Raw genomic sequence first — 25,851 nt, forward strand, 5'->3', positions numbered from 1 at the left:
GAATGGAATGGTGTTAGAAAAATATCTGTTGTACAGAAGATCTTTGTTATTTGAAATCCCTCTGAGATGACAGGGGCTTCTATAAAGGGAAAAGGTATGCTAAAAAAGATGATAGAGGGAGTTCATAATTGGTTGAAATAGTTGGAATATATGTTAAAGCAGAAATTAAAACTTGAATATCTTTTCCTCTTTGCTTTTTGCTTTGTTTCTAGAAACAAAAGCAAAATAGAAGTTCCTTTTTAATAAAATCTTTCTGAATTTTGCATTTGTAGGGAAGCACATTAAAAGCTGTAAAACCCCCCAAAGGAAAGAAGAAAAGAGAGAGCATAGAGGGAAAAGATGGACGAAGGAGGAAAAGTGCTTCAGACTCTGGGTGTGACCCTGCAACAAAGAAATTAAAAGGAGAAAGGAGTGAAGTAGACAGTAATGGGAGTGATGGAAGTGAAACAAGTCGAGGGCCCTGGAAAGGGAGTTCTAGTGGAGAGCCAGGGCTGGATCAAAGGGCCAAGCAGCTGCCTCCATTTGTTCCCCAGATCAATCGAAACATTCGATTTGCCACATACACCAAAGAGAATGGCAGGACTCTGGTGGTTCAGGATGAGCCTCTAGGTGGGGACATGCCTGTACCTTTCACTCCATATTCTTCAGCCACGGGGCAGTCACCTTTGGTTACAGAGGTGGGTGGAGCTGGAAACAAGGAGGCTGGAAAATCACTGGATTCAGGTGCTCAGAGTCTGGCAGTTTCAACAGCCGTGATCACAACCACCAGCTCAACACCAACCACCGTGAGAATCTCTGATACAGGCCTTTCAGCAGTGACCCTGCAGGAGAAACAAAAAGTCAACTGGTCTCAGACTCAGGGAGAGGTGAGTGACTGAAATTTGAGGCAAGTATTTTACAATTACTTTTCATTTTTTTGATGTAATTATCTGTGACTCACATTAGAAACCATCTCAATTGCCAGAGGAAAATATAATTTCTTTTTTTTTTTTTTTATTTAATAGCCTTTTATTTACAGGATATATACATGGGTAACTTTACAGCATTAACAATTGCCAAACCTCTTGTTCCAATTTTTCACCTCTTACCCCCCCCCCCCCCCCCCTAGATGGCAGGATGACCAGTAGATGTTAAATATATTAAAATATAAATTAGATACACAATAAGTATACCTGACCAAAACGTTATTTTGCTGTAGAAAAAGAATCAGACTCTGAAATATTGTACAATTAGCTTATGTAGGAAATCAAAAATGCAGGTGTGCATAAATATAGGGATTAGGAATTCAATGTAATGGTTTTTAGTCATCTCCCAGAGTTCTTTTTCTGGGCATAGCTAGTTCAGTTCATTACTGCTCCATTAGAAATGATTTGGTTGATCTCGTTGCTGAGAAGGGCCTGATCCATCAGAACTGGTCATCATATAGTATTGTTGTTGAAGTATATAATGATCTCCTGGTCCTGCTCATTTCACTCAGCATCAGTTCATGTAAGTCTCTCCAGGCCTTTCTGAAATTATCCTGTTGGTCATTTCTTACAGAACAGTAATATTCCATAATTTTCATATAGCACAATTTATTCAACCATTCTCCAACTGATGGACATCCATTCAGTTTCCAATTTTTAGCCACTACAAAAAGGGCTGCCACAAACATTCGTGCACATACAGGTCCCTTTCCCTTCTTTATAATCTCTTTGGGATATAATCCCAGTAGTAACACTGCTGGATCAAAGGGTATGCACAGTTTGATAACTTTTTGAGCATAGTTCCAAACTACTCTCAAAATGGTTGGATTGTTCACAACTCCACCAACAATGCATCAATGTCCCAGTTTTCCGCATCCCTCCAACAATCATCATTATTTTTCCTGTCATTTTAGCCAATCTGACAGGTGTGTAGTGGTATCTTAGAGTTGTCTTAATTTGCATTTCTCTGATTAATAATGACTTGGAGCATCTTTTCATATGACTAGAAATAGTTTCCATTTCTTCATCTGAGAATTGTCTGTTCATATTCTTTGACCATTTTTCAATTGGAGAATGGCTTGATTTTTTATAAATTAGAGTTAATTCTCTATATATTTTGGAAATGAGGCCTTTATCAGAACCTTTGACTGTAAAAATAGGAAAATATAATTTCTAAGAAACTTATAAGAGTCTTTAATGTTTCTTGAGATGTCATTTTCGTCTTTTGGCGAGTGCATTTATTTTAATAACTATCAGTTCTTGATAGGTGCCTCAACAGTTGGGCTAATCAAAAAATAATTATACAATCCACTTTAATGAGATGCTAAGATGTTTCTTGTGGAGAATCTTTATAAATTCAGTTATCCATTTGGTTCATATAGCAGTTGCATCCTTCACTAGGTTTATAAAAGGCAGGGTTAATAAATTGCGGTATTTGTAGCAATAAACACTATAAAGCTTTATATAGGCTACCATTACCATTTTCTGTTTTCAGTTCATAATTTTCTAATACATTTTTCCTAAAGGCTGATATTTTTCTATAATAGGATTAAACAAAATTCTTTTAAGTTTTTTATATTTCAGATAATTTCCTTAGGCAAATTAACAGAATTAGTTATGATAAACAGCTACCTCACATGTTCTTAATCTACTTTTGATATGTAGTTTGTTGCAAATATGTAAATTCAGTTTTATCTAGATTGCAATAAGCAGATTTCCCAAATACAGTTTTTTAATGCTATCTAAAACATTGGTACACTTTTATGTTTACCACTATAATGTATGCTGTTGTCTTTTTTTTAAAACTAGTAACTAACTCATAACTTTAAAATAAAATACAAAAATTGAAGGTTTCCACTGTAAAACACTGTGCCTAATAGATAGAATTGTGATCTATACTTTCAAGGATCCTGCATCCTTAAGAATCTAAAGATTAAAAGATACACATAAAACATATAATAGGTATCTTACATGTATCAGCTAGGTATCTTAGCTGATATTTGTCAAGTATATGATTTTAAAAAGGGGAAATTTTTTAAATAGTAAGTATATTTCACCTGGATGAAGGCTTATTTCTTCCCTGATAATAATCTCTTGATATCAAGGGGAAAGTAAGGTTGGATGTGTCCAATAGAAGAGAAAAAGGGCACTTCAAATAAAGATTTTACACAGATTATTGTTCTTTCTGGAGGAGAGACAATCACAAGTAGTGAGATCTCTCTGTTCTCAGCTGTGAGCCAACTATGAAATTCTCTAGGGAACCCCAGATAAGAAATTTATGTTGTCACATCTATCATGTTTCAATCATTACGTAGTTTTGACTCATTTAAAATGGTCTCCTTAAGGTGATGTGGATCTAAATAGGCCAAGCTTAACATAAAAAGAACCACAAAATGCTGCAGATCTATAAAATTCTTTAGAAGCTGAAGAGGTAAAAATGTATGTTAGAAAATATTTTCTAGTTAGACTGTTGAAATTTCTTGGACTGTTTCTGTCATTTTGCTGATATTTCAGTTCTGGGTCTCCTCTGGGAATATAATTTAAAATACAGGAAATGATGCCTACTTTATAATACCAGATTCCAGAATGGGGACATCTAGCCACTGGAAAACTTAGTGCCTTAAATAAATGGCAAGTTCAGATGTAATTTTTCATCATTTATCCTTTGAGGAGATTGAATTACTTGAAGGAAAGTAGGAAACTTTATAAATTATATTCCCTCTTTTCCCTTTTTTTTTTTTTTTTTTTTTTTTTTTTTCCTTGTGCTGAGGCAGTTGGGGTTAAGTGAATTGCCCATGGTTACAGAGCTAGGAAGTGTTAAGGTTGGATTTGAACTCAGGACTTCCTGATTTCAGGGCCAGTGTTCTATCCACTGCACCACCTAGTTGTCGCCCCTTCTCTCCCCACCCCACCCCCCCGCCCTTTTTCTCTTTTTGATGAAAAAACATAACTTTAATATTTGAAATCTGTGCTACTTATACTATCTTCAAAGAACATGGCTAAACCTAGCCAATAAAGTAACAAGGAGTTTTTAAGTACCCAAGATAGAGTTAGTTTCTCCTCTGTACATTATTAATATATGGGATTCAAGTCAGTGATTACAGGCAAACCAGAAGTGAAGGGGAAAAAATTTTGTGGCACCATTGGGGAGGGATTGTTCTATTTTAACTTTAAAATAGCTGATAATAACCAGTACAATTGCTAAAAAATATGCAAATTACTCACAAACTATACACATATCTGATGACTCCTTTGATTTATACCATAAATGGTCGTCAAAAAAAAATTCTAATATTCTTGTCCTGAATTTTTCCCTGTTCTTAGACATTAAGCAGGAGAAACCCTGATTGACTTCAAAGAATAATACTCATATTAATCACAAATGCTAATAATAATTAACAATTAAGCCTTATGTTAATATTAAAGCAGGAGGGCATCAGGGAGTAAAAAGTGTTTGGATTGGGTTCACAACTTGAATAGAGTCCTAGTCCCTTTGTGGTCATGAGCAAGTCACTTAATGTTTCTAGGCCTCAGTTTCTTCATCTATAAAATAAGAAGTTGTAGATGGCCTCTGTGGTCCTTTCCAACTTTAAATCATATTCTATGATGAACTGTCAAATTGGTCAAAAGAGATAAATATTTGTAAAAAGCACTTAGCACAGTTACTGACACATAGAAAGCTTTTGTGTGTGTGTGTGTGTGTGTGTGTGTGTGTGTTTATTCCCTTCTCTTTCTCCCTTGTTGGGAATGTTAGATTTCTCTTCAAGTATGGGTTAGACTAAATGAATTTCAGACTTCATTTTTTTCCCCAAAATATGTCATTGTGTTATAATTATGAATATCAAAATATTAAACCCATTTTTGGGGACATCATTTCTAAAATTGTCCTTTTATTTGTTTTTAGCTATTTTCACTTGTCAGGCATGGTTTCACATACATTTTGTGATTTATTTTTTCTCATCTCATATATCATGATTAAAATCTTTCATATCATAAGACTGGTTTCTTCATAAGTAAAATACCAATGTTTGGATTTACTTTTTTTTTTTATTAAGTATGTATTAAAGAGACATATATCTCTAAACAATCTTTCCCCCAAATAAATGAAAGACAGCTTAAACAGTTTCTAATGTAATTTGGCGTGTTTTGTGGACTCAAGGTTCAAATATGTACTAATAGGGCTGGGCTTATACTTAGAGTTCATTGAATTCTAAAAACAAAACAAAATAATCTCTGAGAGTTTCCAATTAATAATACTTTTTCCAAGTATATAATTTCTTTGCAGAACTAAGCTTACCTCCCAACAAGACAGTTTGGCAGTTCGCAGTAACTTTATCCTCTCTAACAGTCTTTTAAAACAATTGCCTTAGGTAAATGTTGCATGGTGTGCTTCAGATTTAGTTGATAATCATATGGGATAGTGAGGGGAAAAGCCCTTTCCTAAATTTCTAGTAGAATTACTTACTTTTGAATATTGTATAGGGAGTTAGTTCAGTCTTAAGCTTTTTGTTTTTCAGTATGTGATGGCCAACCAGATCAGCTACAGAGGGAAGGCTACAGAATGATTATTTTTGTCTTGTTTCTGCATAACTTCATTAAATATACTATTCATATACTTTTTAATAAAGTTATATTTTATGTTGTTATCTATGTTTCCCTCCGTCCTAGAGAGCCAATACTTAAAATAAAAAATAAAAAAGAGGGGGGAAAATAGTACGGAAAAATCAACACATCAGAATCTGATGTTATATGCAGTATTCTATACTTATGAACCCTAACTCCTGGAAAGAAGATGGGAAAGGACATAGCTTCTCATATATCTCATACTTGATCCATAGGGCCAAGCTTAAGTCATTATAGTTTCAGGTCTTTCATTTTAAATTGTCATGTTCTTTTCATTTGGTGTGTATATTGTTTTACTGTCATTGCTTACTTAGCTTTTTGTCAGATCATCTCAATCTTCCTATGCTTCTCTGTATTTTCAACCATGTTATTAAGTACTTACTATGGCTCTATACTAAGCATGGTGAACAAAAGAGAAAGGCAGAAACTGCCCTTAACCTCAAAGAGCTTACATTCTGATGGGGAAAAGAAGATGTGTATAAATAGTTCATACATGATGCATTTTTTAAAATATAGCAAAATTCCCTTGTATTTATGTACCACAGTTTGTTATGCATTTCCTGGTTAATGGGCATCTATTTTGTTTCTAGTTTTTTATGGTAAGAAGTGTTGCCATAATATTTTGGTGTTATGTGGGTCCTTTTTGTCTTTGAACCTCTTCAGATATGTCTAGTAGTGGAATCTCTATATAAAAAGTTATATACATTTTAGTTACTTTCTTTGAATAAATCCAAATTGGATCACCTCAAAGCTGTATCAGCAAAGTATTAGTATGTCTTTTTCTGTCTCCTCTAGCACTGATTATTCCCATCTTGTCTCATCTTTGGCAATTGACTAACATCTATGCACCATTAATTGGTATCTCATGTGACCAGGATACCATGGCTGTACCTTCATGGAATTGTGGGTAGTGGATAGTAATAGAATGTTTGAGTCATGGGATTCACTGATGAAAATATGAATGGTATTATCTCCCAAACCTAAGAAACAAACTGTAAGATTTGGGGGAGTTATAATAAGTAAGTCTTTTTAAAATCACTAAATAATGGTTCCTTCCTGTTTCAGAATTCCAGAAACCCTCTCTTGGCTTCTTCTGGATTTGGAGCATCTCTCTCAAGTTCTTCCCAATCCTTGGCTTTTGGAAGTGTTAGAGCCCAGTCCAATGGGGTCTTGGCTACAGAGAGCAAGCCTTTGGGGTTTTCTTTTGCTTCCAGTTCTGCTACAGAAACCCAGAAAGATTCTGATCTTTCAAAGAACTTGTTTTTTCAGTGCATGTCACAGACTTTGCCCTCAAGTAACTACTTCACAGCTATTTCAGAGAGTTTATCTGATGAATCCTCTGCTCGGGAGTCATTCAAACAGAGCCTAGAGAGCCTGAGCTCTGGGCTTTGTAAAGGCAAACCTACCCTGGCAGCAGATACGAAGGCTGGCAGTGCCCTGGATCGAAAGATGCCTGCAGAGTCCATGCCTACCCTCACTCCAGCCTTCCCAAGGAGCCTCTTGAATACCCGAGCCCCAGAGAATCATGAAAATCTATTTTTGCAGCCCCCTAAATTGTCCCGTGAAGAGCCATCCAACCCTTTCCTGGCATTTGCAGAGAAAGCTGATCTCAGTCCTTTCAGCAGTTTTACATCTCAGACAGCAGGTGGCTCCACTTCTGCTACCACTGGAGCACTCAAAGCAGCTTCTAGCTGGCCAGAGTCTCACACCTCTGCTGATTCAGCATCTTTAGCAAAGAAGAAATCTCTCTTCATCACAACTGATTCTTCCAAGCTAGGCTCTAGTGCACCTAGCTCAGCTGTGCCTCCTGGTGTCCCAAGCCTCTCTGCCATGGGAAATGGCCGCTCTAATTCACCCACCAGCAGTCTTTCACAACCTATTGAGATGCCCACCCTCTCCTCCAGCCCAACAGAGGAAAAGCCATCAGTTGGACCTGGGCAACAGGACAATCCCCTTTTGAAAACCTTTACTAATGTCTTTGGCAGGCACCCAACTGGCTTTCTCTCCTCAACAGAGTTTTTACATGATAACAAAGCTCCTTTTGAAGCTGTAAAAAGGTTTTCACTGGATGAGCGAAGTATGACATCTAAACAGGACTCAGATTCCAGCACCAATAGTGACCTGTCAGACCTGAGTGACTCTGAGGAGCAGCTGCAAGCCAAGGCTGGGTTGAAGGGAATCCCCGAGCACCTAATGGGAAAGCTGGGCCCCAATGGAGAGCGAAATGCTGAACTATTACTGGGAAAAGGAAGAGGGAAGCAGGCTCCTAAAGGCCGACCTCGAACAGCCCCTCTGAAAGGTGATGGTGCTGAGCCAAGCTGAGCTACCAGGGTATACACAGGATTGATTTTCTGTGCCCTGGCACATTCCCTCATATATAAAATCCTTAATACAGAGCTTTTTGCCCTATTAGCATATAGAATCTGATGGGAATGGTTTGTAATCTAGATCATTCCTTTGTCTCTGGGCAAGATTTCATCTAAGCTAGAACAGTTAAATAGCTCTCTCTCTTTAACATCCAGAGAAGTAAATGCTACAATTTTTCTTGACAGTAATCCCTATAAATGCTGTTCCATTGTTGTTTTGGTTTTTTTTAATCAGTAAGTATTTGTTTATACTCAGCTTCCTTCACTCTTGCTTCAGTTTGAGCACATTTTCCCTTGTTTTGTCTTTAGGAAAAATGGAGAGTAGTTGGGTACCATTCTATTCTCCATTGGTTGTACATATATTTTTTGTATTATGCTGGAGCCTTTAATTACAGTGATTTGGAGATAATTACAATAATGTGCACAAGGTTATTGACTCAGTGTCCAAGCACTTTCATATTATTCTGATTTGAGTAAAAGACAAAATGGAATAATGGGTAGAAAGCCAATTTCAAGTCAGTCCTTTGTAAGCAGATATGAAGAGAATTAAACTGCCCTTCATCATATTAGAACTGTTGGCCCTGGAAAGAAAACATTTTGTGATAAGTAGTTCTGATGAAGAATAGTATAAAGTTGTTTGTTTGCTTTTTAATAATTTTAAAGAGCTGTGGTTCACCTGAGAAGAGTACTTGTTATTAATTGGGGGAGGGGGGGGAGTCTATTGAAGCTCATAGGGTTTAAAACATTGACAGCATGGCTTGATTGGGATCAGTTAGCAAAATCTTTTAGGTGCTTAAGATAATTGGCAAGTGCCACTAATATTTTGGAGTTCCTGGTCTCTTGTATCCATCCTATCTTTGAGGAGGAGCAACTAATATGGTAGGACACTAGCCAGCACAACTCCTTTCCCAAGCTCTCTACTGTCCTCAGTTTCTAGCTGCTGTGTCCCTTCTCTCTCTCTTTCTCCTCTTGAGTGAGCAAATTGAAGAGGAAATAGACAGGTAAGTTACACTTTTTTTACTAAGACAAAATAGTAAAAAGTCACCATTAAGCCAAGTAAGGGACTATAGGAACTAGAAGCTGTTTTGGGCAAAGAGAAGATTGAGTGATGTCCCTTGAGAAAAGAATAGTTGCGAGTCAAGTTCCAGCTTTTGTTTTGGGCTGTTTTGACCAATGTTTTCTGATTTTTTTCCACTCTTCTCTCCCACCACAGTTGGCCAATCTGTGCTAAAAGACATGAGCAAGGTAAGAAAGCTCAAACAGTCAGGAGAGCCTTTCCTCCAAGATGGATCCTGCATTAATGTGGCCCCTCACCTCCATAAGTGCAGGGAGTGCCGCCTGGAGCGCTACCGAAAGTTTAAAGAGCAAGAACAAGATGATTCCACTGTGGCCTGCCGATTCTTTCACTTCCGCAGGTACTTTTCTGATACCTTTCTCCATCACATCCCTTATGTCTCTCTAACTCTTCACTTCACCCCCAGACTCTACCTATTCTCTTATCCTAAGATTGTAAACAAATAACCTGTCCTGCTTGTGCCATAACTGCAATTTAAAGTTTACAGAGTACTTTTTCATCTAATCATGTAAACACTGCTGTAAGATAGAGACTACAAGCAGTACTATTTTACAGATGAGGCTTAAAAAGAGGATTCTTAGCCAAGCACATACATTTAGTATGTGCCAATAAGAGCCAAAACCTGATGCCAAGATTGTTCACCATACTTTGCATCATATTATATTATCCAGTGAAGAAATCAGCTGCCCTCAGTATTTCGTATGGTAAGGAATCTTGTTTTTCCCATCTAAGTTAACAATTTCCCCATGAGAGTTCATGGACAAGTTAAGTACCCTTACTCTAAGATGATTAAACTGCAGAGCAGATGCCAGTCTGTGCTAGTAGAGAAAGAACACTTAGAACACACTTAGAACTTTGCTGTGCCAATGACCAGCTCCATCCCATTAGGTTTGAGTGCTTTTGGTTCATTCTTTGACAGTTCTTAGAGTTCAAAAGATAGATTCTTTTGGAACTCTGAAGTATTCTGAAGTTTTAACATATTATCAAAAATGGGATATTGGATATCTTTTTTTTGCTGAGGCAATCGGGGTTAATTGACTTGTCCAGAGTCACATAACTAGGTAGTGTTAAGTGTGTCTGAGACCAGATTTGAGGTCCTCCTGACTATAGGGCTGGTGCTCTATCCACTGTACCACCTAGCTGCCCCAACATTGGATATCTTTGACATCTTAATTCTTTGTGGTACTGCATCACATAGTCATAACTTAGTTAACAGGTTTTACCTTTGTAGGATAGACGTATTAATGTTTGTGAGCATTAGCCATCAACCCTCTAGCTCAGTTTAGTTTCCCTATTTAAATTGGTAAATTAAGGGGAATGAATCTATCCCATATTCCTGGTCTGCTATTGTGCTTTTTTTTTTTTTTTTTTTTCTTTAATCTTTAGAGTAATTTGACCTGTGATTCAGAAAGGAAAGCTGTAGGCTATTTTCAACAAATGTAAATATGCCACTGAACTATAGAGAATTTACACTAGGCCTTAGAAAGATCCCCTGCCTTTACCAAATAATAGAAATTCCCCTTAGATATGTAACTTCATCACCACTCAAGAAATAGAGTGGAGTAGCTGCTTATTTCTCCATTACATTTTTCCTTCATTACAGAAAAAACAAAGGAGTTGAGGCACTCAAAGGAACATAGAAACTGATAGGAATTAAAGAACATCAGGAACCTGAGTGATAGGACCAGTGCTTAGGTCAAATTTTCAAATTCAGTGAGAATTTTTACTTGGCTATGGCTGCCATGCTTTTGACTAATTTTTTTCTTCACAGGCTTATCTTCACTCGGAAAGGCATCCTCCGTGTAGAAGGGTTTTTGAGTCCGCAGCAAAGTGATCCAGAAGCCATGAATCTGTGGATTCCCTCTTCCTCCCTTGCAGAAGGAATCGATCTGGAGACCTCAAAATACATACTAGCCAATGTCGGGGACCAGTTTTGCCAGCTTGTCATGTCAGAAAAGGAGGCCATGATGATGGTAGAGCCACACCGTAAGTCTTGCCTTTCTGTAAGTCATATTACCTAGTTGGAGAAACTCTTGTTTCTTTTACTTAGATGGAGTTATGTTTCCTTTCCTTCCCTATTTTTTACTGGAATAATTACTATTAGAATGTAGGAAATTTTTCCCCATTATTGAAAAGATTTCCACTTATAGCAGTCTGTTTAACTAAGGAACTTTAGAATATAGCTGTTTGTTGAGATTAAGCTCCTCATGTCTGGGGACAACCTAACTTGATTCTTCTTGTCCCCAACCTACTATTGAGATTATGAAAGATTTATATGGAAACAGACTAAATTCAGAATTTTTGTTTTAGGACCTCCAGAAACTGACACAGTACATTCCATTCCCTCATTTTCGATGCGAATGAACTAATTTTACTCTCCACATTTTGTTTTATTTGAACAAGAAGATGATGCTCTGTTGTTTTTCCCTATCTAAAGTGCTCCTAGGTACCAAGGCATAGCATTTAACTTGTTATTCTTACAGTCTGAATAGGAATCAGGAATTCATTATGTGATCCTGTATACAAGGTGCCACATTTTATTTTCAGAGTAAGGTAAAGTTTGCTTTGGAACAACATCAAGACCTCTCCTTGCCTGATTGAAGGAAGGCTTCTTGATTTTCATTCCTCAAAAGCTACAGTACCTTCATATCCCTTTATTCTTTTATATTGGCATGATCATGAGCATTTGATACATCTGGTACAGATTTTTTTTACATACAATCTACTTATAAGCATGTTTTAAGACTTCGTGTACCTTTTGTGTCTCCTTGGACACTAATTTTTATGAATTGGAAGATTTTTACCCTGAAAAGTTTAGATAGATAGAGCCAAAGAGTTGCTGCTATTTATTGGGTCAGCAACCATAAAATTACCTTCCTGTTGATCTTCTCCAGAAAAAGTGGCATGGAAACGAGCTGTACGTGGTGTCAGGGAAATGTGTGATGTATGTGAAACAACTCTCTTCAACATCCATTGGGTTTGTCGCAAATGTGGATTTGGAGTCTGTCTGGACTGTTACCGACTTAGAAAGAGTCGTCCACGTAGTGGTAAGTGATTTTTCCCCTACCTTGTTTGAAAAAGAACACAGGAAAGTTCTGCTGGAATCTTTTAGGGATAAAATGAGTTGAGGTTTCAGGGCCAATGAATGAGGAAACAAGAAGATTATCATGTGCCTCAATAATTGGCTAAACTCAGCAGTCTACTCATATCACAGGATCATGAACCAGATTTTGAAGGGACCTTAAATGTCATTCATGCTAATCTTCTCATTTTATAGATGAGGAAACCCTAGCAGAGAGTGAAGATGATGTGACTTGTTTGGGGTCATGGGGTGGTGTGCAGTAGAGGGGGTGAATGGAACTTGTATTCACTTACTCCTCAGCTAGTATTCTTTCCAGAACAATTCTTACCACTTTTCCTCTATTGGGGAAATCATTATCAAACCAAGAAAATGTGTTCTTCCTGTACTTTTCATTCTTGGTTGCCCAGGCCACATGCCAAGAACATCTTCACACCTGCTTCCCTGGTTTCTTCAGTGTTGCCTGGTGTCGCAGACATTCTTTTTAGAGAAACTCTGAGAATCTGAAGGGGGTAACTATTGACTTAGAAAGAGGAGGAATTAGGGATATCATTAATCTAAGATAGGAAATATATCCAGAAAAAAACCTAAATCAAGACTCTTCCCATTTCAGAGACCGAAGAGATTGGTGATGAAGAGGTTTTCTCTTGGTTGAAATGTGCAAAGGGGCAGTCACATGAACCAGAAAATCTCATGCCTACACAAATCATCCCTGGCACAGGTAAATCTTAGACTGCACACTCTGTGTTATGGAGAAGGGGGGTGGCTCAGCTGGATATTTCAGATTAGTGACATTTTGACGTTTGCAGCATTTGCAGTCTGAAAATTATACTTTAAAAAAAATGAACAGTAATAATGTTAATAATGACACTGGTCTTAAGCCTTCTATCCTGAGGCTTTATTTTTCCTTTTGCACTTAATATAACTTTTTTTTTTTCTCATTTATATGTAAAGGTAGTTTTCAACATACATTCTTATAAGATTTTGAGTTTCAGATGTTTCTGCCTCCCTACTCGCTCCCCTCCCAAGACATCAATCAGTCTGATATAGGTTATACCTTGTTTTGATTCTTTAAAATTTGAAAATCTATCCTTGTTTGTTTAGGGAAAATGTAACTGAAAACTTAATGCTTTGATTGTGACATATGAAGGTCCCATCCAAGTAGTATTAATAGATACTTGTGACTGGGTCTTGATAGAAGTTAAATTTTTTTGAGTTTCCTCTATTAAGTCTCTATGTTTAAGCTTATGTTTTGAAATATACATGCTATAAATAAAAGTGAATCCAGAGATCTATTCCCTGCATTTCCTTTTACTTAAGAACTGTTTGGCATTTAGATGACAATCTCAGTGTATTCAAAAATATTTATAGTGAAAGAATACTTTCAAATGTAGGGATAGTAATTTTCTTATTGAGTTGATAATTAATTTTCTAAATTTTCCAAGTTGACAAATCTATCCTATGTCTAAAGATCTCTACCATATAGAGAATTCCCAAAAGTTCCTCTCCTTGGCCTATCTCTCAAATGTTTTTTAGGCAAATCACATTTCACTTTTATTTCCAGCTCTTTACAATATTGGAGATATGGTACATGCAGCCCGGGGCAAGTGGGGAATTAAAGCCAATTGTCCTTGCATTAGTCGTCAGAATAAATCTGTATTGAGGCCTGCTGTCACTAATGGGATTTCACAGGTAAGCAAGTCAGGAACCTACTTACTTATAGATTAACTGTAAACTGTGTCAGCTGAAGTACACACCATGGAGTCCTTAAAACTTGTTCAGGCACCAAAGACGCCAAGGTCATCTCCTGCATCCTGGACCATTGCCATTGTCTCAACTTTTGTCCTGTCACTGAACTTTGATGACTTAGAAAGACAGAGTGAGGCTAATGACTTTTTATAGCTCTGCCTTACTTAAATCCAATTCGTGAGCAAGTCATAACATCACCATGATATCATTGGTTCTCTAAAAAAATCCAAGACAAACAAGAAGTTATATGTTCTAAATCAATTTTGGAATATAGGTGTTTGTTGAGGTTAAGCTCCTCATGTCTGGGGACAACCTAACTTGATTCTTCTTGTCCCCAACCTACTATTAAGGTTATGAAAGATTTATCTGGAAACGGACCCAAAAGTTGTTCTGGCTCATCTGCTAGGAGCCAATGAATGCTTTAGAAATTTTCCAGTGACTTCCTAATTTCTCTTCCTTCATTTTAAAATCTTTCAGTATTAAAACACCTTTGACCTAGAGTCTAGATTGCATTGTCAGGGTCCAAGTCTTTGTGTATTTAACTTTCATTAGTCTGTTCAGCCACACTGCACAAGCCAAGCACAATCACATCTGCGGCATCATCATTTTCAAGCTTGGTGATGGGGGTTGATTCATTTGTTTGGTATTGTCATACTATAAACTCTATTCCCAGTAATCCTGATGTAATCAAAGTAAAAAAAAAATCCTGAAGTTGATTAATTTTATTCTAAGATGCTTTCAGAATGAAGAACACAGCCAATAATAAAAGCATAGAAATTGAAATTGCAGAGGGAAGAGTAGGTAGGTAAAAAGAAAGTAAAGCATGAAGTTGTCCACAGAAATATTTTTATTTTTAATAAGGTTCAAGTATTAGAACAAACAGTATGAAAAGTGAAATGCATTTTTAAATTAGCCTAAAACAATTAGGGTACACTAGCACCACTTTTAGGTATTCTCTGTTATTCTGGAGTTCATCTATTTTCCTTTCACAAGTACTTTAAATACAATTGGTGATTATATATGTTTCAGCTTCCCAGTATAAATCCCAGTGCTTCCTCTTCTGGAAGTGAAACTCCCTTCTCCAGTGGAGGAGGGACAACAGGGGTGACAACACCAGAGTCTGACCTATTACTCAAACCTGACACTCTGGACAGCAGGGGTGAGGAGGCACTGAAAACTGATGCATCAAGTAGCAGTAGTGAGACAAAAACCAGCAGGCCACTGTGCCCCGAAACAACACCACCATCCTCTGCTTTGCACTGGCTGGCAGATTTAGCAACACAGAAAGCAAAGGAAGAAACAAAAGGTAAGTAAATCAGATTCATTCAAAAGTTAAGGATGAAAGATAATGGCATGGCACTATGACTTGGCAAATTTATCCCGAAACATTGGGTGAGGGCAAGAATTGTGTAGATACCTGGTCATACAAAACGATGTAGTCTTGTCTAATTACTCCCCAGGAAGATGTCACAGCACAAGGGATCGTCTGAGGGAGGGCAGAGACCCAGCAAAAAATGTAAAATGAGAGATGAATAATCGAAGTAACCCAGCAATGAATGCAAAAAGAGATTTGGATGAAAAGAGTTGGGGGTGGGGGAAAGGAAATGGCAAAAACAGGAAATGAGATGGAAGGGAGCAGAGTGATAAAGCACCTACTGTGTTCACTCTTATTACACTTAAATGTACAGTATGCTCTCCCTCTCTGATGAAGGTTTTAGATTGAAAAGCCTTATTCTTTTCTACTTTTCCCATTGTGTTTATGGTTTATTATAATGTTTCCAAAATTCAATTTCTCTTTGTTTCCTTCATTACATTGGCTTTACTAAGCTCCTCCTTATGATTTTTTTTTTTTTTTTTTTTTTTTTTAACAGAAGCTGGATCCCTGAGATCAGTACTCAGTAAGGAGTCTCATTCCCCCTTTGGGCTGGATTCCTTCAACTCTACAGCAAAGGTTTCTCCATTAACTCCAAAGCTCTTTAATAGTCTGCTACTGGGTCCTGCTGCCTCAAACAACAAAACAGAAGGCTCCAGCCTTCGAGACCTACTACACTCTGGACCCGGAAAGCTTCCCCAGGCCCCCTTGGACACCAGCATACCTTTCCCTCCAGTCTTCTCAGCATCTTCAACAGTGGGTATCCTCTTATACATTCAGCCACTGAATCTGTTTATTTTTTTTTTAATTTATATTTGTTTCAATATTTTAACATTATAGTGTTATAGTTCACCATTTCTTAAACTGAAAAGAAGGAAGCATGTTCTAATCAGGCATCTTGAATTAACTTGGCTATTGTATTCAAGTTAATCCTGTTGTCTTTTAGTGTTGTCTTCATCGAAATCATGATATTCATTTGGACATGTTCTTTTGGATCTGCTTTATTTCTCTCTGCATCAGTTCATACAAGCCCTATTTTTTTTATTCTTTGAATCCTTCACATCCTTCATTTCCTACAGTTTAGTCCTATTCACTTGCATCCAGATACCACAGTCACCCTTAGATCCCATGAAAGGATCTTTCACAAAAGGTATAATGGCATCCTTTTTGTATAGGTCTCTAGATTGAATGCCATACTGACAGGCTCCTCTTGTGCTGTTGAAGCTTTGTGAAAATGCCAGATTCTGTTGAATAATCTCTGAAATATAGTGAAACATCATTTCATTGTTTTTGCTAGAGAGGAATAGAGCAGAAATTGCAATGTATGTCCAATTCTCAGTAGCAAAATTATGTAGTACTGGCAAAAAAGGTAAATTAGGGGTAGTTGTGTCTGATTTGGGAATCTTTTGGCTGGGTAGGGAACCTCTTTCTAAAGGAGAATTAGGCACAAGATACAGGCGTTTTTAAAAGCTTTTCTAGTGTCTACAACCCACACACATAGGTTTATTACCATTATATACTCTTAATTACAATATAATTTCTTAGATCTTTTATAGAGTTACTGTGCTCTTGGGTAGGAAGAGTAGAGAAAATACAGTGTTTCTTAATACTCCCCTATTTGATAGGGGATGTTTTAAGAACCTACACAGAATAAGGCTAGCTAGGTCAGTGACTGTTTTTCTGTGTTAGTATGAGTCTTTTGACTGTTTTGGGTTTTTTTTGCTGATGATTGTGAAATTAAATATAGCTGTTGGGCTTCTCTCAGGGCGTGAAGAATAAGGCCAGTCTTCCCAACTTCCTCGACCACATCATTGCCTCAGTGGTAGAAAATAAAAAAACTTCTGATGCTGCAAAACGGGCCAGTAACTTGACAGATACCCAAAAAGAAGTGAAGGAGATGGTAATGGGGCTGAATGTGTTGGATCCACACACCTCCCACTCATGGCTCTGTGATGGGAGGCTCCTATGTCTCCATGACCCCAGCAACAAAAACAACTGGAAGATCTTTCGGGAGTGTTGGAAGCAAGGCCAGGTCAGTGCATTAAGGACCTTGTTTAAAGCCTTGAGCCCACAGAAAACACGTGGCCAGGTGATTGTAGTTTGGGTCTGACTTCCATTCCAGAGAATATTTAGTCTGTTTTATCATGTCTCAAGGAACTACTAGTGAGATTGAGAAAAGGAGGAAGGAAAGAGAATTAGTCACAAAACAACCAGCTTGTATATAGTATTATTTTTGGAGAACCTTTGATGACTATAAGTTCTGACATTCTCAGTTCTAGAAAATACCATGGAAATTCTTGGGAAATTAGTAATCTGATCTGGATATTGTCTTTGGAAAAGGAAAGCAACAATAGATATAATGAGGTGTGGAAGGGGTGGTGGTAGGTGGTAACACTTTACTAGGAAAATATTTCTTGGCTCTATCAAGTATATGTTAAAGCAGTCATTTATGTATACATGTTTCAGATCCATAAAGAAGAGAAAGGGTGCAGGATTTCTGGAGTTATCCTTTTGAAATATGAAATGTCACCAGAAGTTGATTTTTTTCAGTGTTTGGCCTTCCACTTTCTTTACATAGTAGTAGGTATCCAGAGCAACAGAGGTGATTTATCTGATTGAACCTGGAAGGTAGTGGGGGGGGGGGGGGGGGGGGGGGGGGGGGGGGGGGGGGGGGGGGGGGGAAGGTGATAATAATAGAGTGGAGGCAATGCCTTATAAGCCTCAGCTGATATTAGAATCAGGGATCACATAAAAGATGTCATGCTAAAGAACTTGGGAGAAAGAATAGGAGGAGGAGGAGGAGGAGGAAATGTTGCTGGAGGATCTTCCTGTTCCTCCTCAGCTCTGGGGGCTCTTAGTATTTTTCATGACCTTGTTGAGCAAGGTATTTTTTCCACAGCCTGTCCTTGTTTCCGGGGTGCATAAGAAGCTCAAATCTGAACTTTGGAAGCCAGAAGCATTTAGTCAAGAATTTGGAGACCAGGATGTGGACTTAGTAAACTGTAGGAACTGTGCTATCATTTCTGATGTGAAAGTGCGTGACTTCTGGGATGGTTTCGAAATCATATGCAGTAAGTGGCTTTAAGGTCATATCCACTAAGTGCAACCTGGGAAGGAAGCCAGTTCTCTTGTCTTTTCAATATTACTCTTCAGCACAGCATGCTTCTGTAGAAACAGCCACAGAGGTCACTGTAGCATGGTGGGAAAATCTTGTCCTTGAACTGGCCATAATAGAAGTCCATCTAATGGAATAAATTCCTAGTCCTCAATTTGTGGTCCAGAGAGGTTTGTTGTTGGAGCCCCCTTTAGACAGATGTGTATTAATCTCTGAAGCTGTGAGTAGGGGAAAAGTTATATATCTAATCCATTATGGGAGACAGAACTGAAAATAAAAGGCTAGACTTCTGTGAGATTGAGTATCAGGAAATTTTCCATCATTAAGTGAACCAAGCCTAGTAAAGGACTACTTTATTTCTCACAGAACGGCTAAGGTCAGAAGATGGGCAGCCAATGGTACTGAAACTCAAAGACTGGCCTCCAGGGGAAGATTTCCGAGACATGATGCCTACAAGGTTAGCAAACTAAATCAAGCTACAACATCTTTAGGGATCTGTCACAAGAGAATTAGAGTTATAAGGGATCAAGGTTTGAACATCATCAGAAAACTGGCTATTAGGGCGTAAATTGTTCCAATCACAGCACCTCAAAATTGTCTTTTAAGACAGGGAAACTTCTCATCTGTTTTGTTTGAGCAAATGTCCCCATCTATGAAATCATAGTTCCTTGAAATATCAAAGTCAGGGGGACCCTAATTTAGTGGGCTTTTCTTCTGTAGCACAGTATGTCCTCTCCTCTCTCTTGCCCTTCTTTAGGTTTGAGGATCTGATGGAGAACCTCCCTCTGCCAGAGTACACGAAGCGAGATGGAAGGCTGAATTTGGCTTCTAGACTACCCAGCTATTTTGTACGACCCGATTTGGGTCCCAAGATGTACAATGCCTATGGTATGAGGGGATAGACCCAGGGATTCCCTCTCTGACTCCTCCTCTCTTGTAACAGCTAAAGAATGATTTGTGGACAGTGAGGAACCAAGAAACATTTCTTTCCAGAAAGCAGTATAGCAAGCAACTCTTTATTATGGAAGTAAACTGAAAATTGACATTTGTTTTTTCCATACTGACCTATGTATCAATATTTGTTCCCCTGAGTAGATGGAAAGTACTCTTTTAAAATTTCATATATTTTAAATTTGAGAGAAAATAACAGGGGTGGCTAAATGGTGCAGTGGATAGAGCACTGGCCTTGAAGTCAGAAGGACCTAAGTTCAACTCTGGCCTCAGACACTTAATACTTCCTAGCTGTGTGTAACCCTGTACACCCAATTGCCTCACAAAACAAAGAGACGCTGCAGTATTTTCTTATCTGTAAAATTATATTAGTCATACTTACAAACATCCATTATTGTAAGAAAAGTGTTTTTTAAATTCGAAAGCACTATATAAATGTGAGTACTGTTGTTAAAGAAATATATGAAGAAGTTTGAATCCAAAAGATAATCCAGCATATTGGGAAGTCCTAGTAAAGGACATTATGGGGGAAGATGCCAGGTTTTTTATAGAGCTGAGCCCAACCTTACTATCTTTTTAGATTTAGGTGGGAAAAGTGAGGTAGATTTTTTTTTTTTTTTGGATAAAAGCTCGTTGTTTAGTCAAAGATTTGGTTTGGAACACTTACTATGTTAGTGCTGTTTACTGTGTTAACCTGGTTAAGAGTAATTGTTCAAAATGAACTGGAAAAGTTTTAAAATCAATAATTTGTTTGGAAACAGACTATATAAAGCCATCTTGATTCATATTTCTGGCAAAGGGTTTGTCTGGATTATTTAGAATTGGCTTTTCATCCAAATTTTTTTTTTACCTTTAGGTTTAATCACTGCAGAAGATAGAAGAGTTGGTACAACAAACTTGCACTTAGATGTATCTGATGCAGTTAATGTGATGGTGTATGTTGGAATCCCCATTGGGGAGGGAGCTCATGATGAAGGTAAGATCCCCCAAGCACATTTATTTGATAAATTATTCTCTATTGCTTCAAGGTTGTAGTACACAGTGGCTAATTGGTGGCTCAGTATAGATTGGGCACTAGATCTGGAGTCAGAAGTCCTGAATTCCAATCCTGCCTCAGACATGTTGAACAAGTCACTAAACTGCTGTCTGCCTCAATTTCTTCATCTGCAAAATGGGGAAAATAATAGCATTTAACTCCCAGGATTGTTGGAAAGGACCAAGTAAGATGACTGTAAAATGCTTTGCACAGTGTGCATAGTAAATGTGGTAATAGTAAAAGTATATATGTGTTAGCTATTATCATCATCATCATTAGCTAAGTGTCAGTAGAAAATATTTCAAATCCTTTTCCTTATTTTAAGTTCCTGAACAGTGTATCAAAAATACCCCTCCCTTTGCCACCCTACCACCTGTCATATTAGGATATGATTCAAGATATAAGAAATGACTACAGTCTGGCAGACACCAAAACACTTTGCCAATGGGGGACTGAAATTGCCTTCCTTCATAAGAAAAGGGAAAGGTTCTATCTTGGAAGGTTTAAGTTGTTCACTATGGCATTTGATCCTTTTATCTTCTGATTTATTCTCTAAAAAATAAACAGAATTTAGGGGCAGCTAGGTGGTGTAGTGGATAGAGCACCAGCCCTGAATTCAGGAGGTCCTAAGTTCATATCTGGCCTCAAGACACTGAACACTAGCTGTGTGACCCTGGGCAAGTCACTTAACCCCATTGCCTCAGCAAAAATAATAACAATAATAAAATAAACCGAATTTGTAGTTTTGCAATCAATGGAGTAATAGGCTTTATTTTTTTTTTTTAGTCTGTGGCAAACAATTGACTTGGGTCCAGCTGGTGGAGATCTGTTTACGATTTCTGTTTGCCCTTACAGAGGTGCTAAAGACTATTGATGAGGGTGATGCTGATGAGGTAACAAAACAGCGGATTCATGAAGGGAATGAGAAACCTGGAGCGTTATGGCATATCTATGCAGCTAAGGATGCTGAGAAGATCCGAGAACTTCTCCGAAAGGTGAGGAGATGTCTGCCAGTCCCTTTTCACATGCACAGAAGTGATTCTGAATGCTGAAGAAAAGGCTGAATGAACTAAGACTTTGGGATATAGCCTGGATTAACCTTCCTCTCAGGATATTAGTGTTTTTGTGAACCTAATTTCTTGACATTTTTATTGCTAGTTCTGTCCCCTATCCCTCCCTACAACATTACTCACTTTAAAATGCTTATGCTCAACACAGAGGTTGTTTCTTTTTGCATTGTATTAAATGTCCATTTGGTCTAAATCCCTGCCCTCAAGATGTGGCAGTTAAAGTACTTTTTAGCTCATGCTTGTCTCAAACCCTGCTGCAGGATGTTAGGTAGCTCTGTAGGATGTGATTCTATGGCTCATCCACATTTTACTTTGGTGTTTGGTATTAGGTTGGAGAAGAGCAAGGTCAAGAAAATCCTCCAGATCATGATCCAATCCATGACCAAAGCTGGTATCTGGACCAGACTCTTCGTAAACGTCTCTATGAGGAGTATGGCGTGCAAGGCTGGGCAATTGTGCAGTTTCTGGGAGATGCTGTCTTTATACCTGCAGGAGCCCCTCACCAAGTAGGTATAGTTTTTGAGGCAGGCAAACATGGAATCTGAGGTAGCTGAAAACAAACTGTCCTTTTACCCTTGAAAAATCTAAAAGTTTAAACTCTGTAGTGTCTAACTTAGCTGATACTCGATCGCAGCTATATTTCTCTCTAGAAACCAGTTTCACAAGCTGTTGTTTGTATTCTAATATATGGGAATCACTCCTATATGTCTTGCATGGTAAGGTAAGAGGTTAAAGTGGCTAATGTTAGAACACTGAATTTTTCACTGTATCTTCCAATGCTTGTTAATTTACACATATCTTTCTCAGGTTCATAATCTGTACAGTTGCATAAAAGTGGCAGAAGATTTTGTATCTCCTGAACATGTAAAGCACTGTTTCCGCTTGACCCAGGAGTTCAGACATCTGTCTAACACCCACACAAATCATGAGGATAAACTGCAGGTGATTATGAGCCCTCACAGAAACATGTCCCATTTTCTGAGAGAAACCATAGAGGAATGTTGATGAAAGACTGGATTTTCTAGAGATGTTGTTCCAGTCCTGTCTAAATCATATTGCTCCAAGATTTAGTTTTTAAAGAGTACATTTATTTTTTCAACCTAATTTCTTTTTGGTTATAATTAATAACTATCTGAAATCTAGCTGTACCAACCAAATGGCGCATTTTTACCAATCAGTATCTGCCAGATGAAGTAGAAGAGAACAAGTGATTACTTATCTCAGTGCCATCAGTCAGGTGACTCTTAAAATATGGCCCAACCAAGAGATCCATCAGAAAATAAATTCTTAGGCACAGAGTTCCTGGTTCTCCCTTTGGAGTTCTAGCTTGGGTACTTTGGGTCAGATTTTGGTTTGGTTTGCTCTGCCATATTTCTCTTAAAAGCAGCTAGGAAGCATACTGGGAGCACCAGACCTGGTACTGAGTTCAAATGTAGCCTCAGACAATTCCTAGTTGTGTGACCCTGGGCAAATCACTTAATCCTATTTGCCTCAGTTCACTCATCTGTAAAATGAGCTCGAGAAGGAATTGGCAAACCCCTCAGTATCTTTGCCAAAGAAAAAACTCCAAATGGGGTCACAAAGAGTTGGACTTGACTGAACTGGATTTCTTTTATCCTTTAATACCCTTCTTAAACTCTAAGATTTAAAGATCAGAATCATGGTATCTACCAGTGCATCTAACTTGTAATACACAAATAATGAAGAATAAGGAAGTAAAATAGCTACCTTGCCTGTCAATCTTGGCTTTACTTGCCTAATTAATGACTCAGTCACCTTCTCAATTCACTGTATCGGGTGGAGGTGTCTCATTCGTTTGGAAATTGTCATCTTCACCTCCATGTTAAGACAATTCATTTTGATGCTGGGATCTCATCCTTGAATTTAGTTCTATATTTTCTTTCTTTTTTTTTTTTTTTTTTCTGAAGCAGTTGGGGTTCAGTGACTTGCCCAGGTCACACAGCTAGGAAGTTTTAAGTGTCTGAGGCCAAATTTGAATTGAGGTCCTCCTGACTTCTAGGTTGGTGCTCTATCAACTGCGCTACCAGCTGCCCCTAGCTCTATATTTTCTATAATATTTATGTTGAGGAACCAGAGAAGAACTGGAATTTGGGAGGTATCTCTGTGATATGTGGAACACCAGGTCTTGCACAATAAGATGGTATTAATTGGAGCACAACACTCATTTGTTTTCACAAGTATAAGCAAGGACTGACTCTGTCCTTTTGATCTCCCAGGTAAAGAATATCATTTACCATGCAGTGAAGGATGCTGTTGGCACACTGAAGGCTCATGAATCCAAACTGGCAAGATCTTAGTTATGGCTAGTTTCCAAACACTTGTGAAGCAGGCCTTTCACTTACAATACTTAACAGGGAACGGGCAAGGGTCTCTGCTGGAGCAGGGACCCCCTCACTGGGAGCCAGTGTGGTCAGTATTACAAACTCTCCAGCCACTGTTTTCTACGCTGCCTCAAACATTGATGGTCGAAACGGGAAAGTCGCACTGTTACACACACAATTCCAGACTTCAAGCCGAGGGTGCCACATCCCCCATCCTGCGGCCTTTTGGGAATCCAGATCACCTAAACACTGGGTTTTCCTGCATATTCTTGTGATTAGAGAGTCAAAACCAAGAATGTGGGCACTTTTCCTCCTTTTTTTCCCCCTTTTCTTTCCTCATGCCTAGTTAGTTGGGAATATGTTTGGAGGTGGGGGGATCTGATAGCAGGTACAGTAGGTGGCATTTGCCGAAGTGTGACCCATAGAAGCCTGACAGCATATCTCTGCATATGACCTTTTGTATGACCCAGCCTGAGGAAGAGGGGTGAAGCTATCCCCATACTCCCTCCCTTGTACACCGTAGACTTGCAGAACCCAGGGAGAATCCACTGCTTTTCCCAGGAGGCTCCAGGAATAGGAGAATTGTGTATTTAGTGAAAAACTAGGTTTGTAGTGAAACAGTTAACTATTTCATGAAAGTAGATATTTTTAGAATTTTTGAAATACCACAACTGTTTTCCTGGATTATGAGGAAAGGCACATTACATATTTAGTCTTCCTTTCAATAAAATCTTTGAAGAGAAATGGTTTTTAGGAATTAAATGTCCATAATAGCACAAAATTAGCCAAAGGAGAGCTCAGAAGAATTGGCTTTTTAGGGTTTCTTTCCTTTCTCCCCCTCCCATCCCAGCAGTCTCTACAGAGAGGGAACAGTAAACCAAGAATGAACTTTTGTCATGTCTGTGAGCTGTGGTGTGTATGTCCCTGCACTGGTGACTCCAGGAATCATTCCATCTGTTACCAGCGTTCCCTTGGGACTCAGAATACTTTCCAAACATATGAAAGAAAATTTAATTTCCAACATCAGGTTTTTTGTCCAGAAATATTTTCAACAAAACTTTACAGCTCAATGGAGTTTTATTCAGATTTCAATGTCAGCATTTGAAAATGATGGATTTCATTGTCCCAGAAGTACATTGGGAAGTGTATCTACCTTCTTTTCAGCTGTACTGTAGTGCCCCCTGCAGGCTTGTTTATATGTTCACAGTTACTTCATTTTTTAAAAAATAAAAGTCATTTACTGTAGAATACTTTTAATTTCATTTTCTGTATTTTCATTTTGTGAAGGGCTGATTGGGGTTTCCATGTTCTTATTAAAATATAACAAATCTCTGTGGCGTGGACTAACTTCTTGCCCCCCCTATACCCAGGCCAGATTTTGGATGCCATTACATATATAGGTCACCTTTGGTTCTCTGTCCAGTACGCACCAGAAAACCCACTGTTGCTTTGCCACTTTTAGTTATCATTTTTGCCAGTGTGTGGCCAGATGTTATTTTTCTAGTTTCTTTGGCATTTTATTGATAAGTGGTGAGAATTTCCACGGGTAGAAAGTGGAGAAGCGGTTTTGTATAGTTTTATTTTTGAATGAATATGAAATCTTTTCCATCTCAGCTGGCACACAGGTCCCAGGCCATAGTCTTAAGTTTTAAACAATGCTTTCCCTTTTACAAATGATGTTTTGTGAACTTCTGTAGGCTGTGAAGCTTCCAAGTTTCCACATATTCTCGTAAGGAAGAGTCATACTTTTTAACTAGTTGATCTTAAAAGTAGTCTTCCTACATGTTTAAAAATGGTTCATTTTGAGAAAGTGAAAAAACTTCAAAATTGAAGTCCTTGACAAGCAGGAAATACTTTACTTTGTGAGAAAGGTCATCAAGGGGTATTTCTGTGGATGCCTCTGAACATTTGACATTCAAAATGAATTGCCTCAGTGAAACTTTGATTTGTAGAAATTGAACAGTACTTAGACTTAATGTTTTGAAATACATAGATGGTAAACTTGGATAATAGGTCTAACCTTTTGAAACGAACCATCTTTTTCAGTAGCTGGGGAGGGGGAAAGTTTTGAAAATGTTACACCTATGGGATCAGAAAGGAAAACATGG

At 38.1% G+C, this 25,851-nt stretch overlaps 1 protein-coding gene across 3 annotated transcripts in view; it reads left to right on the top strand.

Annotated features, from left to right (window-relative positions):
• KDM3B (lysine demethylase 3B) overlaps window positions 1–25,000 on the top strand; it is a 59,911-nt gene extending 34,911 nt beyond the window's left edge. For 2 of the 3 annotated variants that reach the window (XM_031953344.1, XM_031953342.1), the window contains exons 7-25: window positions 273–866; window positions 6,654–7,887; window positions 9,168–9,369; window positions 10,801–11,015; window positions 11,924–12,076; window positions 12,722–12,829; window positions 13,673–13,800; window positions 14,887–15,163; window positions 15,729–15,985; window positions 16,995–17,261; window positions 17,696–17,809; window positions 18,129–18,300; window positions 18,711–18,801; window positions 19,102–19,232; window positions 20,152–20,271; window positions 21,187–21,326; window positions 21,731–21,907; window positions 22,209–22,343; window positions 23,639–25,000. In XM_031953344.1, the coding sequence (XP_031809204.1) occupies window positions 273–866; window positions 6,654–7,887; window positions 9,168–9,369; window positions 10,801–11,015; window positions 11,924–12,076; window positions 12,722–12,829; window positions 13,673–13,800; window positions 14,887–15,163; window positions 15,729–15,985; window positions 16,995–17,261; window positions 17,696–17,809; window positions 18,129–18,300; window positions 18,711–18,801; window positions 19,102–19,232; window positions 20,152–20,271; window positions 21,187–21,326; window positions 21,731–21,907; window positions 22,209–22,343; window positions 23,639–23,719 (4,596 nt within the window). In that variant the 3' untranslated portion in view covers window positions 23,720–25,000. The remainder of the gene's footprint in view (window positions 1–272; window positions 867–6,653; window positions 7,888–9,167; window positions 9,370–10,800; window positions 11,016–11,923; window positions 12,077–12,721; window positions 12,830–13,672; window positions 13,801–14,886; window positions 15,164–15,728; window positions 15,986–16,994; window positions 17,262–17,695; window positions 17,810–18,128; window positions 18,301–18,710; window positions 18,802–19,101; window positions 19,233–20,151; window positions 20,272–21,186; window positions 21,327–21,730; window positions 21,908–22,208; window positions 22,344–23,638) is intronic. The other variant, XM_031953343.1, reaches the window with a different exon arrangement.
• Window positions 25,001–25,851: the final 851 nt, after the last annotated feature.

This window comes from Sarcophilus harrisii, chromosome 2, assembly GCF_902635505.1.
Source record: "Sarcophilus harrisii chromosome 2, mSarHar1.11, whole genome shotgun sequence".
NCBI classification, from domain to species: Eukaryota; Metazoa; Chordata; class Mammalia; order Dasyuromorphia; family Dasyuridae; genus Sarcophilus; species Sarcophilus harrisii.